Source organism: Patiria miniata, unplaced genomic scaffold (assembly GCF_015706575.1).
Source record: "Patiria miniata isolate m_02_andy unplaced genomic scaffold, ASM1570657v1 HiC_scaffold_18, whole genome shotgun sequence".
Taxonomy (NCBI): Eukaryota; Metazoa; Echinodermata; class Asteroidea; order Valvatida; family Asterinidae; genus Patiria; species Patiria miniata.
The window spans coordinates 4,988,875-5,001,713 of record NW_024037056.1 but is presented as its reverse complement, the minus strand read 5'-3'; the positions used below and the strand labels follow the sequence as shown (position 1 = coordinate 5,001,713).

General features: G+C 42.1%; 1 protein-coding gene across 1 annotated transcript; it reads right to left on the bottom strand.

The window, feature by feature from the left end:
* Positions 1-2,709: 2,709 nt before the first annotated feature.
* LOC119724363 (tachykinin-like peptides receptor 86C) lies at positions 2,710-5,743 on the bottom strand. The gene is made up of 3 exons (XM_038195380.1): positions 5,659-5,743; positions 5,322-5,413; positions 2,710-4,574 (listed from the first exon to the last, which is right to left on the bottom strand). Exons 1-3 carry the CDS (start codon positions 5,733-5,735, stop codon positions 3,157-3,159), a joined length of 1,587 nt encoding a protein of 528 aa, XP_038051308.1. The 5' UTR covers positions 5,736-5,743; the 3' UTR covers positions 2,710-3,156.
* Between the last annotated feature and the right edge of the window lie 7,096 nt (positions 5,744-12,839).

The window sequence follows — 12,839 nt, the reverse complement described above, 5'->3', positions numbered from 1 at the left end:
GAAGTCCGTAGACCAAATACTCGTGGAGAAAATGGGACATAAGCAAGAATATTTTGCCTGAGTTTGTTTCTGTGTGTAAATTGCCATAGAGTAGGCTGTCAGCGGGCTTCACTCCGTGGTTCGTTTTTATGCTATATCTCGTCTTGACAGTATCTTGTTTTGAAATATTCCTGATTTTTTTGACATGTATGGAGAGCTAGTTAGTCAGGCTACAACGTCCAATAAGTTTGAAGTCCGTAGACTCAATACTCCTGGAGAAAATGGTACATAAGCAAGAATGTTTTGCCCGAGTTTGTCTCTTTGCGTAAATTGCCATAAGAGTAGGCTGTCAGCGGGCTTCACTCCGTGGTTTGTTTACATGCTATATCTCGTCTTGACGGTATCTTGTTATGAAAAATTCCTGATTTTTTTGACATATATGGAGAGCTAGTTAGTCAGGCTACAACGTCCAACAAGTTTGAAGTCCGTAGACCCAATACTCGTGGAGAAAATGGGACATAAGCAAGAATATTTTGCCCGAGTTTGTTTCTGTGTTTAAATTGCCATAGAGTAGGCTGTCAGCGGGCTTCACTCCGTGGTTTGTTTTATGCTATATCTCGTCTTGACAGTATCTTGTTATGAAATATTCCTGATTTTTTTTGACATGTATGGAGAGCTAGTTAGTCAGGCTACAACGTCCCAACAAGTTTGAAGTCTGTAGACCCAATACTCGTGGAGAAAATGGTACATAAGCAAGAATGTTTTGCCCGAGTTTGTCTCTGTGCGTAAATTGCCATAGAGTAGGCTGTCGGCGGGCTTCACTCCGTGGTTTGTTTACATGCTATATCTCGTCTTGACGGTATCTTGTTATGAAAATTGCTGATCTTTTGGACATATATGGAGAGCTGGTTAGTCAGGCTACAACGTCCAACAAGTTTGAAGTCCGTAGACCAAATACTCGTGGAGAAAATGGGACATAAGCAAGAATATTTTGCCTGAGTTTGTTTCTGTGTGTAAATTGCCATAGAGTAGGCTGTCAGCGGGCTTCACTCCGTGGTTCGTTTTTATGCTATATCTCGTCTTGACAGTATCTTGTTTTGAAATATTCCTGATTTTTTTGACATGTATGGAGAGCTAGTTAGTCAGGCTACAACGTCCAATAAGTTTGAAGTCCGTAGACTCAATACTCGTGGAGAAAATGGGACACTAGTGTCTATGGGAATTGTTGTTGCACTGTTGCACCCATAAGCACGTATTTTGGTTTAGTAGGACCATTGATCTCCATGTCTGCGTATAATTATGAAGATCAATGAGTGGAGCCTTCTGTTGTTTAATATTGAGCTCCTGATGGGCTGCCGCAAGTGCATACAAATTGAAGCCGTGGTTGGCAACATTTTCCCAATTAGAAAAAGGCAAGTTGTAAGTGTTTTGTTAAGGTTGTTGATGAGTTCAAATAGCACTTTTGCAATTGTTAATAATGTGTTTCACTTTTGCAGTGTTGGGCCTTCCATAGTTTGGCAACCCCAATAGTGGTATCATCGCTTGGGAACAGCTGGTTTAAAGTTGCAACCCTGAGAGTTTTGTCGTCTCGATTGCCAAGAGAGTGCAAGGCCCCTCCGGTGTCTTTTATGCCAATAAGACACGGTGCCTGCGCCATTATAGATGCACCATCATGAGCGTGGAGATGTAAGGATATAAAGGTCTACCGGCGATAGAAAGGTCTATCGAGAAGGATAGTCTGGTTCCATGACCCCATTCCTTCGGACTTCGAAAATGGGGTTTAACTAGCAGTGAATCTTCCGTAAATTACATGGAAATCCGTGTAATGTTGGCAAAGTATATCGTGATATGCGTGACGTCAGTAGAACTGAATTTCGCCTCTTTAATTCAAAATTACATTTTTGAAACCAGCTTATTGGAAAATAGCCAAAGCAAGCCTGGCCATGAATTGGAATTTTGGTGGTAATGAGCTTCGATTTTTGCTCTATTTAAAAGTATGCCGCCAAGCGTCTCAAAAGTTAGAAGCACGACCTTGATCATGATGCCACTACATGTTTGTATTTCAGTCATGTTTCCTGTATCCAATAACTGTACTGAATGTTTTTTGTGTGTGTGCAAAAGAGAACCAGACTATTTTCCCTTCCAGCCTCGGTTTGGTTACGTTGATTTGAATGGGGAAAAATCAAGATGGCCGCAACATGATAACTGTCTACAAAATATCACTTTTATATCAACAATACATGAAGTACCAAACGGCGAAGCACATTGTACAGAGATACAATCATTTTGCGACTAGACATTGCAGAGTGTATAACTTGAAGGTCCATTGATAAACGGGCAGCTTTCTTCGTGTCGATGTCAAATACTCAATCAAAGATTTTTTTTAAATTTATGCCACCCGATTTGCTAAATCTTGTTAAATCGTAAGTAAAGACAAACATTGAACAGAATTTTTTTTACATAAATTCGGTGTATACAGTCAAACACCTTTATAACAAGGTCCTTGGGACTTTACGAATTACCGAACTGTTTATACAAGGTACTTGTATATAAACAGTAATGCATAATGGGAAACAAAGGAAAACGAAGAACAACAAAGACTAGGGACCTAAAGATTTGCTGGTTATAAGCAGGATCTTGCATTAACAGAGTTGTTCTTATAAGGGTTCGGCTGTATCTGTTTATTTTAAATTAAAAGGTATACGGGAACACGTTTTTTATTTTATTGATATATTTTATCGAGATAATAAAAAAGGGGCCGGGGAAAAGTTCACGAGTTTGAAGGTCTTGGCACCCTGGGTGGAGTCGGTGCTCTTTTCTTCTTTTTCGTTCCGCTTCGCTGATCGTCGCCTTTCGTCAGGGACCCAGACAGCGGTCTGCACCACGCGATCCTTGGAAGAGTCACTGCCGGCTTCTGCTCAGTCCCTTCCTGCACCACGGTCGTAGAGGGCGTAGCGGGCGTAGCGTGGTCCACTGATGACGTCATCATATCCTGAGATGAGGCAGACCCCGCCCCGGACGAGTCGCTGGAGGTAGAGCGTCGCCGCCTGCCTGCGCGTCGGTGACCCTTCTCGGTCTTCCGCGCATGCTCATCTGGAAAGGCGTGGTTTCTCCTTTTGGCGGGAACTTTAAACCGGACCTTATGCTCGCCCCTTTTCTCAATGTGGGTAAGTGTCTTCATGCAGATCGACTCCTCCCTGGCCTGGGTTTGTTGTCCTTCGCATTATCTTTCCGTGACACTTTCCCCGTCCTCTGCTTGGTAGGACTCGGACGGACTTGCAGAACACTCGCTGTCTCAAAGTTTGCTTTTTCCCTCGGGTTAGCTCGGAGGGATTTCTTATGGGTTGGGGTCAGATTAGCACCCAGGAGGTGGTAATCGGGTAGTCTAAATGCTGGCTCTTGGGTCTGTTTGGAAGAGGAAGAGCCCAGAGGGGTGAGAAGACGCCCGGTAGCTCTGGGCCAAATACACTCTGGTGTGCACCCATCATCTCCCTCCTGGATGACCCACGGCTGGTGTGAGGTTGAGGTGCCATCATCCTCGGCCTCCGAGGTCGACTGTGATGAGTACCTCCCTGTGCGGTTATGTTGGTTGTCTCTTAAATCATCAGCAGTTCCTCGGAAGGTCATGTCTGCGCGACACCAAAGAGGTGGTAAGGTAGCTCCTTGTTTCACGGGAGGTAGTTCCTGTGTTCTGTTCTCCAGATTGTAGGTTAGTCGAGGTGCGGGGCCTCTTCTTCTGGCAGGAGGTGTTGAGGATGAGGTAGCGGAACACATGACGTTGTAGTTGGAATCTGTAGGGTTGGTGGAGTGGGAGGGTACGCTGACGAAAGACCCCGTGTATCCCCTAATGGATCTGGAGAGAGATCCTCTCTGTGCCATCTCGCTGGTGTGGAACTCCTCGCTCTGCAGGCGTGTGCCAAACAAAGCCCTCTGCCGGGTAGAGCGCCAGCTGCTGTTGACATTTGTAGCAAACACGATAGTGGATCTGCGGTAGTCAACCCTGCCTGCTGGGCAGCACAGCCGGATGAGGAGTTTACGCAACGTCTTGCGCATCCTGCGATTCAACAACGTGTAGACGTACGGACTGATTACAGCATTTGCGAAAGCCACAAAGGTCGCCAAGGTGATCCACCAGCAGTTTTGGTCGTAGGGATCTTTAGAGGGCGCTCTTTTCTCGGACCAGCTGACCACAGCCTCGTGCTCGTAGCGGATGACGTTCGAGATGTGTGCGGCAACGTAGACCGTCCAGCAGCAGAAGAAGGTGCCGAAGACTACCAGAATGATCTTGGCCGCGTGGGCGCGGTGACGCGGCGGGCGCCACACTTGACGTGGTACGCGCTGCCTGGACGAATCACCGCCTCCCGTCCCGTCGACTCCGCGCGAGGACAGCTCGTCAACGCGCCTGGACTGGGACCTGGCTGCTCGGAAGATGCGGAAGTTGCAGACGGAAGTGATGACGAGAGGGAGTAAGAATCCAGCCGTGAGGACGGAGAGGGAGTAGGCAGGGGATTGGGTCCAGTCTGAGGTGCAGTGGTGTGTGGCTGGGAGGAAGCGGTACAGTCCCACGCCAAATACCGGCAAGAGAGAGATGATGGCTGAAAGAGGAAGTAGTCAAGAACATTGACCATGACGTCATAACAAGTCATCATAAGTGATCACAAGTCAGTACACGCAAATCTCAAGTCATTCACAATCACCACGAGTCGTTGCAAGTCATCACAAGTCACCAAAGTTGATCACAATTCAATCACGAGTCGTTACAGGTCATCACGAGTCAACGGAAGTTTTTATGTCATCATAAGTTCATCGTTACTAATCTCATCACGAGTCATCACAAGTCATATCGCAAGTCATCACAAGCCATCAAATTTAATCACAAGTCAATCATGAGTTGTTACAAGTCACAACAAGTCATCGGAAGTGTTTATGCCAACGTAAGTCACCATAACTAATCTCATCACTAGTCATCACAAGTCAATAGTCACTCATCACATGTCAATCACAAGTCAATCACAAGTCTTTCAAAACTCAACATTTATCTCATCACGTTCATCACAAGTCAATCAAACGCCAATCACAACTCATCACAACTCATCACAAGTATACCAGAAGTCGTTTACAATTCATCACGTTCATCACAAGTCAATCACTTGTAAATCGAATCTCAACATTCAACTCATCAGGTTCATCACAACTCCATCAAACGCCAAACATAACTCATCACAGCTCATCACAAGTATATCAGAAGTCGTTCACAAGTCGTTCACAAGTCATCACAAGTCAACACAAGTCAAGTGCAAGTCAAGTCACAAGCTGTTCAGACGACTGTAAGATCTCCCTACCTGCCGCGAGCCAAGTCAAGACCAGCATTACTCCCGCCCGTCGCTGCGTCATCATCGTTTGGTAGTCGAAGGCGTACACAATTGTACAGTACCTTTAAAACGAAAAGTTAGGGAACTTGAAATGTTGATGAACGTTTGAGATACATTCTGTGTACGACTTATATAACTCATTATCATCAGTCTCCGAGCTATGGGACGTTGAGCCACCCACGTCAACCAATCACAAAAACTCTTTCCGTCTACTCCCTACCGTCAACTCTAAAACTGAACATTTGAACTGGCCTTAGGTTTCTTCATCGGGCTTCTGAAATTAGAACTTGAGTAAAGACTAACTCACCTGTCGATGGACACGCAAGCCACGGACAGAGTGGAGGCTAAGCACAGCGTCTGGCTCACAAAGCTGTCATTTGGCATACGGTGTCCCCTAACAGCCAGTCGTCAGCGTCCCCAGACACCAAAGTGATGAACGCAAAGGGCATGTCGATGACGCCCCTAAGGAGGTCCGTAGCTGCCATGTTCATCATCAGCATTGCTTGAAGCGAAGAACAAAAATCGTAGTTGGTAATGCGAAACAGTATTGTAATATTGGTTTTTATTCATACATTATGTACCCTTCTCATCAGTTGGGATTCGAACCGCAAATTTCTGATTTTATACTCGTGTAGCACAAAGTCATCAGCAACAATATTCACATTTCAATAAATGTTATTTTGATGATGTGACGATTGGCGAAACATTGAAAATACCAACATAACTGCAACGGCTGTTACATCTTCGGCCAACACCCCAAAACAAGAGGAATTAGAACTGCACTGACAGTTAGAAATATTACCATAAGCACAAAGTTAACACAATTTTATACAACACGGGCAATATGGAAGATATACCACTGTAAGAATACAATGGATAATCACTTCGGAAGTTAGTTACCAAACGCAAGAAGAGCGCAACACATAAAGCTCGAAACGAGCAGTGCATGCACAATATACATTTTGTAATCAAAATATTGCCTCCCAATATTTTTAAATGTTTGTTGAAACTTTGTTGTATAATATTACCCTGTCACTTGTTAGTGTTTTTTTATTTTTAATTATATACCATTATATCACTCACCTGTAATAGGCTCTGTATTCCGTGTGTTGTAGGTCACCCAGCAGACGCCCATATTACCAACTATGGACAGAACTATCATCACCCCGAGGGCAATGGACTTCACCGCAAGCACAAACGACATTGTGCTTATATTGACCGGTTTAATATAAAAAGTATTGACCGGTCCAATTTTTCAAAAACAAAAACTATACTGCAATATGACTTTCAAAAACCAATGAGGTATGTCTAAAAGTGTGTAGCTGCACTGAATGACATGTTCACATCAGCTCAAGATTATGAAATAAGACCACGGAACTCACTTATTTGCCGTTTTGAAAATATAGACCGGTCCAATATTAGCGAAGAAATTGTACATAGGTGATGTACAGTAATATGACTTTCGTCAAGATACAGTATGCCTATAGTGGCAGAACAAAATCAGGCAGTCTTTGAGAATACATGTATTTCACCAAAAGGACAGTGCGTGAAGTTACATGTCAGATCGCCACCCAAAAGAAAACGACCGCCACAATGACAGATAAACAAGCTCCACAGCCGAAGAAACTCGAAGACAACGTGACTAACAAGAAGTTAGAAGTAAAATGTCCACCATCAAGACAATGCTCTGGTTCTTAGTTCTGCTACAAGATGTTTGGAAAGCCGTGTCAAAATGATGACGAACTGAAGAGAATAAACACAATGATGAAGAATCGTAGACAGTTAGAATCTGATACGAGTGTCGTCGTCGCGGATGGCTTCGTTCTGATATGGGTGACAAAAACAGATGGAATTGAAAACAGCGAAGGATAAAAATCATCTGCTCGCGGTGACGGCATTGTCTCGTCAAGGAAACTTCACAAGGGATAGCTCATCTTCGAGAAATCTTTTTAGTCCAGGATTTGACGCGTCAAATCTGAGAAGTATAGACTACAGTGAGTCAGAAAACATCAGCACAAGTTGTCCAAGTCTCAGGTCGCAGTTGCCGCAGTGCGTTCCTCAAAATAGTTTCCAGAATTTTCTTATCGGCTGCCGAAGATAAAGCTGGCTCCGTCAGAGCACGACACAGCATTTGAAGCCTGTGCCACTGTTTCACCCGCCCGCCGGAGGCCACCGGCCATGACTGGTTGAGATCCTTAACGAAGGAAGCCAGACTGAATCTCTTCATTCCTTAATGAGGCTTCTTGTTAGTCCCTTAATCTTTGCTATGATCAATTTCTTTGTTATAATCCTTCTGAGGCCGATCGTGATGAAGACATCAAACTGCACATGCACGCGGATGTGACCTTAATTAAAATACCTCATAAATGAATCCAAAAAAAAGAACAGGCTTCTTTTAGAAGTTCTTTTGTTCGCCTAATGAGTAGACACCGGGATAATGGTCGTACGTGTCCGGTTTCTTCTGACGTGAGGTAGTCGTTAGGGCGATTGCTCGATTTTTTTTCGGTCTCGTACATTTGCGAGAGTAATTATTTTCCTATCTTGTGTCAACTTATCTCAGTTCAAATAATTTATGGAATCTGGTAAGAATTTTCCAACATCAAATAAAAAATTCGATATTTATCTTCGGATACACATAAATATTTCGTACTCTAGGTTTTCCCGCACATTTTAAAACTTGTTTTCATTCAAATTCATAAACGGTTTATTCAATTTCGTCTTGAAAATTCATGATCCTGCATGCATACCCATGTTCAATTTCGTCTGTGGTCGCTCATTTTCGCACTTTGTTCAAGCAATTTCATACCTTATCCTTACGGTGAAAGACAATTCAATTTCGTCGTCTGCAATTGCCGAACGTATACGATAGATGAATCAATTTCGTCATTTTGCAATCAATGTTGTAAACATTTCATTCGAATTCGTCTCATGATTGTACGCTATCTTCGGTATTTTTACGTTTTCATCTGTTCATTTCTACTTTAAACATAATTACTTTATTTTGTTGTGTCTGTTTGGTATCTCCTTATTCAACGTAGGTCTATAACCTTCAATAAGCATTTTTAATGTAATAATTTTTTTTTGCAAAGTTGTAATCTTTTTCAATACTTATTTATGTATCCATTTAGTTCTTTGACAATTTTATGCGTCAACAACTGAAAGAAATGCATACTAATCATTTCATCAAAGAAATAAGTAGGCCTATACAGGGTAAGTAAAAAAAAAAAGCGAAACCCAAATGTCGGGACTATTGTTTTAGGGCATTTCTGCATGTAACACTTTTAAATTGTAGGATATGAAAGCCAAATTTAAAAGCTTTCTTACAGTACAAGAATCATTCAAATCACTCATGCACTTTTTAAGTTACGGAATTTTAAACACAACCACCGTTTTAAAGTTCTGTCCACGGATCACAAAAAAGGGTGTGCGTTCTTTCAGCAAAACGAAAACAAATCACATAGGGATGTGTGTGAATTGTTTACGTTTTGCTGAAAGATCGCACACTTTTTTGTAACCATATACAATGTACTAGATTTTGAAAGTGCTACATGCAGAACTTCAGTAAAACAATGGTCCCGACATTTGGGTTTCGCTTTTTTTTTTACTCACCCTGTATAAATGTACTTATAAAAAGCAGAGCAGTCATATTTTCACATCTTTCCAAAACAGTCAATTCAGTTCTTCTTTGGATCGGGTGTTAAACCTTCAATTTCTTGTCTTGCAGTACACCAAGCCAAATACGTCTGTGCATGGTATATACCAGCGTGCGCATTGTCTGATGAATTTGATCAGCATTTCTAATTCTTGACATCGACTGAACAAAGACGAATGTAATCCTTACATTATGTAGATGGTCATCAAATGAGACGAATTCCAATGAAATTTTGACGACAAAGAATGGACAAATGTTGAAATTGATTGACCATTGATCATTTGGAATGACCAACGAAGTTCATTGTAGCCTTTGCAAAGGCTACAATGAATTGCAAAGCTTTGCGCGTTCCAGTCTTCTCGAGACGAAATTGAAGTTAACCGTTTTGATGAATTTAAATGAAACAAGTTTTAAAATGTCCGGGAAACCCTATCTTGTTATAAGCGAGTTTTTTTTATTATCAGGTGTTTTTTATGATGGGGGATACGTGGCTTCCAATTCTGAGCATTTGGATGCAATCGGATCGGGTCCAAAGGTGGCGCTATTTAGCCATCATTGTGGAGGGATCAATCTTTTCGAAATGGCTGCTTTTCCAGTTTGGGAAATATCATTCGTTTTTAGGGGTGGTCTTCTTTGGGTGAGAATTTCTCCAAAAAGTCATCGGTCAACCCACCAATAAATTGAAAGGAAATTGAAAGACGACATGTTGATTGTCATTTTTCTGTGCAGCCTGAATACCTGTGATCGTGAGAGTTCTGAGTATTTTGAAAGAATTTTGAAATATGGGAATTTAATATTTATCACTGGTGTTTATGGGAATTTATTTACTTGGTTGGACAGGTGTAGCGTGAATATCCGACTCCATAAAATGTGGACCCATTGGTAGTATTGCGCATGCGTAAGTACGAGGGATTGACCAATAATAGGGAAAAGGGGTCCGATTTTCATGGGAGTCGGATTTTCATGACACCTGCACCATGTGTAATATTTTGCGGCCAACAGTTGTTAAACAGCGCCACCATGTGTTACAATCTTGTCATTCACACACTTTGTTTAGCACGTGTGGTGTTCTTTGGCATTCGGTTTAGTTCATTTCGCGAGCTCTGGACGACGGACGTTGACTGTGCAGTGCTGAAGTTTGATGTCGATTTTTTAAGGTAAGAACTCTCATATTGTTGTCCATTTCCCTTGGTCGGAAAGAATGTTGCATCCTGTAGTGTCTAGATTGAGTGGCGGGGTATTCTGCAATCATGCCAGCGGTTGTCATGGTTGTGCACAAAGTCTATGGAGAGTCAAGAATTTTTGGAGTAAATTTGCAGAATACCCCGCCACGCGAAAATTACCCCCTAAAAATATATGGCTACGCAGTCGGAAAATGTTGCAGAAATGTCCAAAGTACATGTAGATGTGGATACGCGGGAAGTGGATACGCGGATATACGGGGTGGATTTGAGTGGTGGAGGGTCTAAAGAGGGCGCTATTTCCTGTATTATTAGAAATGCGGCCAGCAGGGACAACGTGAGTTGAATGGGGAGCAGGGAAAAACGTCTCAAGTCCAAAGTAGGTGCCGGGAAGTGGATACGGGGATACGGGGTGGCGCACGCGTGTGGTTTGGTTGAGCATCCAAGTGTGACTCCGTATCCGCGTATCCGGATACGAGGTGGGATAGGTGAGTGGCGGGGTATTCTGCAATTGTGCCGAATTTTTTTTAAGGTATCGGACTAGGCCTCTCATCAGTATTTCCTCACAAATTGGAAATGTGAGTAATTGCAGAATACCCCGCGCCACTCGGAAATACACCCCTAAAATCTCTGGCTACGCGGTTGGAATCACTGGAAAAGAAACAATTCAATTCTCATCGCCACTACGCGGATACTGAGTGGGGGTCCATTATTTGAGAAGAAAGCAACACAAAAGGAATGGAGTTGCTGAAAAAATTCCAAGTCCACCCACCAACCACCTGTTGGCGGCTACGCGGATACGGAGTGGGAGTCCCCTTGATATGCTTGAGAACGAAGCAACACAAAGGAATGGGAGTTGCTGAAAAAATTGTAAGTCCAAACCAACTACATGTACCCTGTTGCGGCCCGAGGATACGGAAGTGGGAGTGCAGTGGATCATGACGCATAGTTATTTACAATTACAAGTTGCGTCTGAGAAGGTTTATTGAGGGCAATCAACCGTGACTTTGTAGCCGGCTACGAGGTGCATAGATCGAGTGGCGGGGTATTCTGCAATTGTGCCTGGAAATGTTTCTCAGTCCACTCCCAGATTCATGTCTTTTCAACATTTTGCAATGACTGACCTTTTAGTGAGATAATATTTTGTTAAATTATAGGCTTTGATGAAGAAAAAATGGCGTCAGGATGCAACATTCTTTCCGAGAGAAATAAAGCTTTTTCGTCACCTTCAGTGTTCAGTGCTACTTTGTCTTGAATTAGTGCATGGCAATTCCAATTTCGTCATTTTGTCGTCATTTTGTCGCCATAAAAATTCCGTTATGTGGGATTGAAGGCCTGAATTCCCCCAATTTTCTTGACATGTGAGAGTTTGTTGAATACGATGCTAGCTTTTTTTAAGCTTAAATGTGCATTTTGAGCTTGTTGACGCTTTTGTTGACACTTTGTTGACGCTGATCATGTTTGTTGACGCATATTGATGCTTGTTGACGCTTTGTTGACGCCGAATTGGCACGACCAAGATTTTTGGATGATTTCTAAATCGACTTTTTTGTGTGGTGAAGATGTTGAATTCAGATATGATATTTGTTTTCAGACATGACTTTTTCTGGGTTAAATCTTATTTCAACTTCAAGTTATTGTTGATCTTTGTTCCTGAATCAAAACAAATATTTTGTTCAGAAAATTGAATAAGTCTAGAACGTACAGTATACATGTAGAAGAAAGAATGTCCAAGCTTGGTTGCAAATTATTGAAAATAATGTCCACCACATGTTACCCTCTACATTGTTTGAAGGAAAATACATGTGCCCCCTACCGGAAGTGTGGAGTGACAAAACAGCTGTTTTTTTGTCACAAAGTAATCAAAATAAATGTTTTTTGCCGCCAACGATTTTTTCCTTAATACTAGCAATACTACACTTGCCGCCTTATTTCCTGGTATTTTGTCTGACCACAGAAACCGATCTCGCTTTATAGACTTTGTCAGGACTTTTTTTATTCTTTGAATGTACTGCACACACTGGTTTATTTTGAGACATTAGTTTACCTCCAGGATCTGAATGAAAACATGTTCTTACGTTTTGAACTCGCCTCAACAACAACCAAATTTTGGGCCAGATTTGAGTTTTCTTTCCGATTCATGACTCTTGAAGTTTTTCTGTTAAAAGGAAAGTAAAGTTGGACCATTGTTGAAAAGCTGACGCGAATGGTTGACTCAGTAAAATTAGCAACAGCGAAAACACAGAGAGGGCATAAATTTAACTAATGCCCATTGTAAAGCTGTTGAGGACAGTAGAGCATTAATGCAAACAAAATGTGGAAATTGGTACAATTTGAATAACATGTACCAGTAGTTCAGCTTGCCTACATGTACGTTTTGTCTCTTGTTGTTCGTCTTGAAATGAATTTTACAGACTATGCCATATATACCTGTATGCGTGCATCAATACAATGGTTGAAGCATGATGTTTTACAGACAATTTTTTTTCAGTTTGAATGTGTTAGAATTGTGAATAATTGTGCCATATTCACAGAATAACGAGAAAAATGTTTGCATTTGAAGGTGAAGTCGATTTGCCTGAAAAAGAAATTTGTACAAAATCTGATTTTTCGAACAGGGCCCGCAAAGATGCAAAACGTCAAACCAGGCTTATT

Bases quoted from the DNA above. Each gene is read 5' to 3' on its own strand.
- LOC119724363 (XM_038195380.1), bottom strand. From the start codon at position 5,735: ATGCCAAATGACAGCTTTGTGAGCCAGACGCTGTGCTTAGCCTCCACT. The intron at 5,414-5,658 runs GTGAGTTAGTCT...TTCGTTTTAAAG, and splicing joins GCTTGCGTGTCCATCGACAG to GTACTGTACAATTGTGTACG. The intron at 4,575-5,321 runs GTAGGGAGATCT...TTCCTCTTTCAG, and splicing joins CTTGACTTGGCTCGCGGCAG to CCATCATCTCTCTCTTGCCG.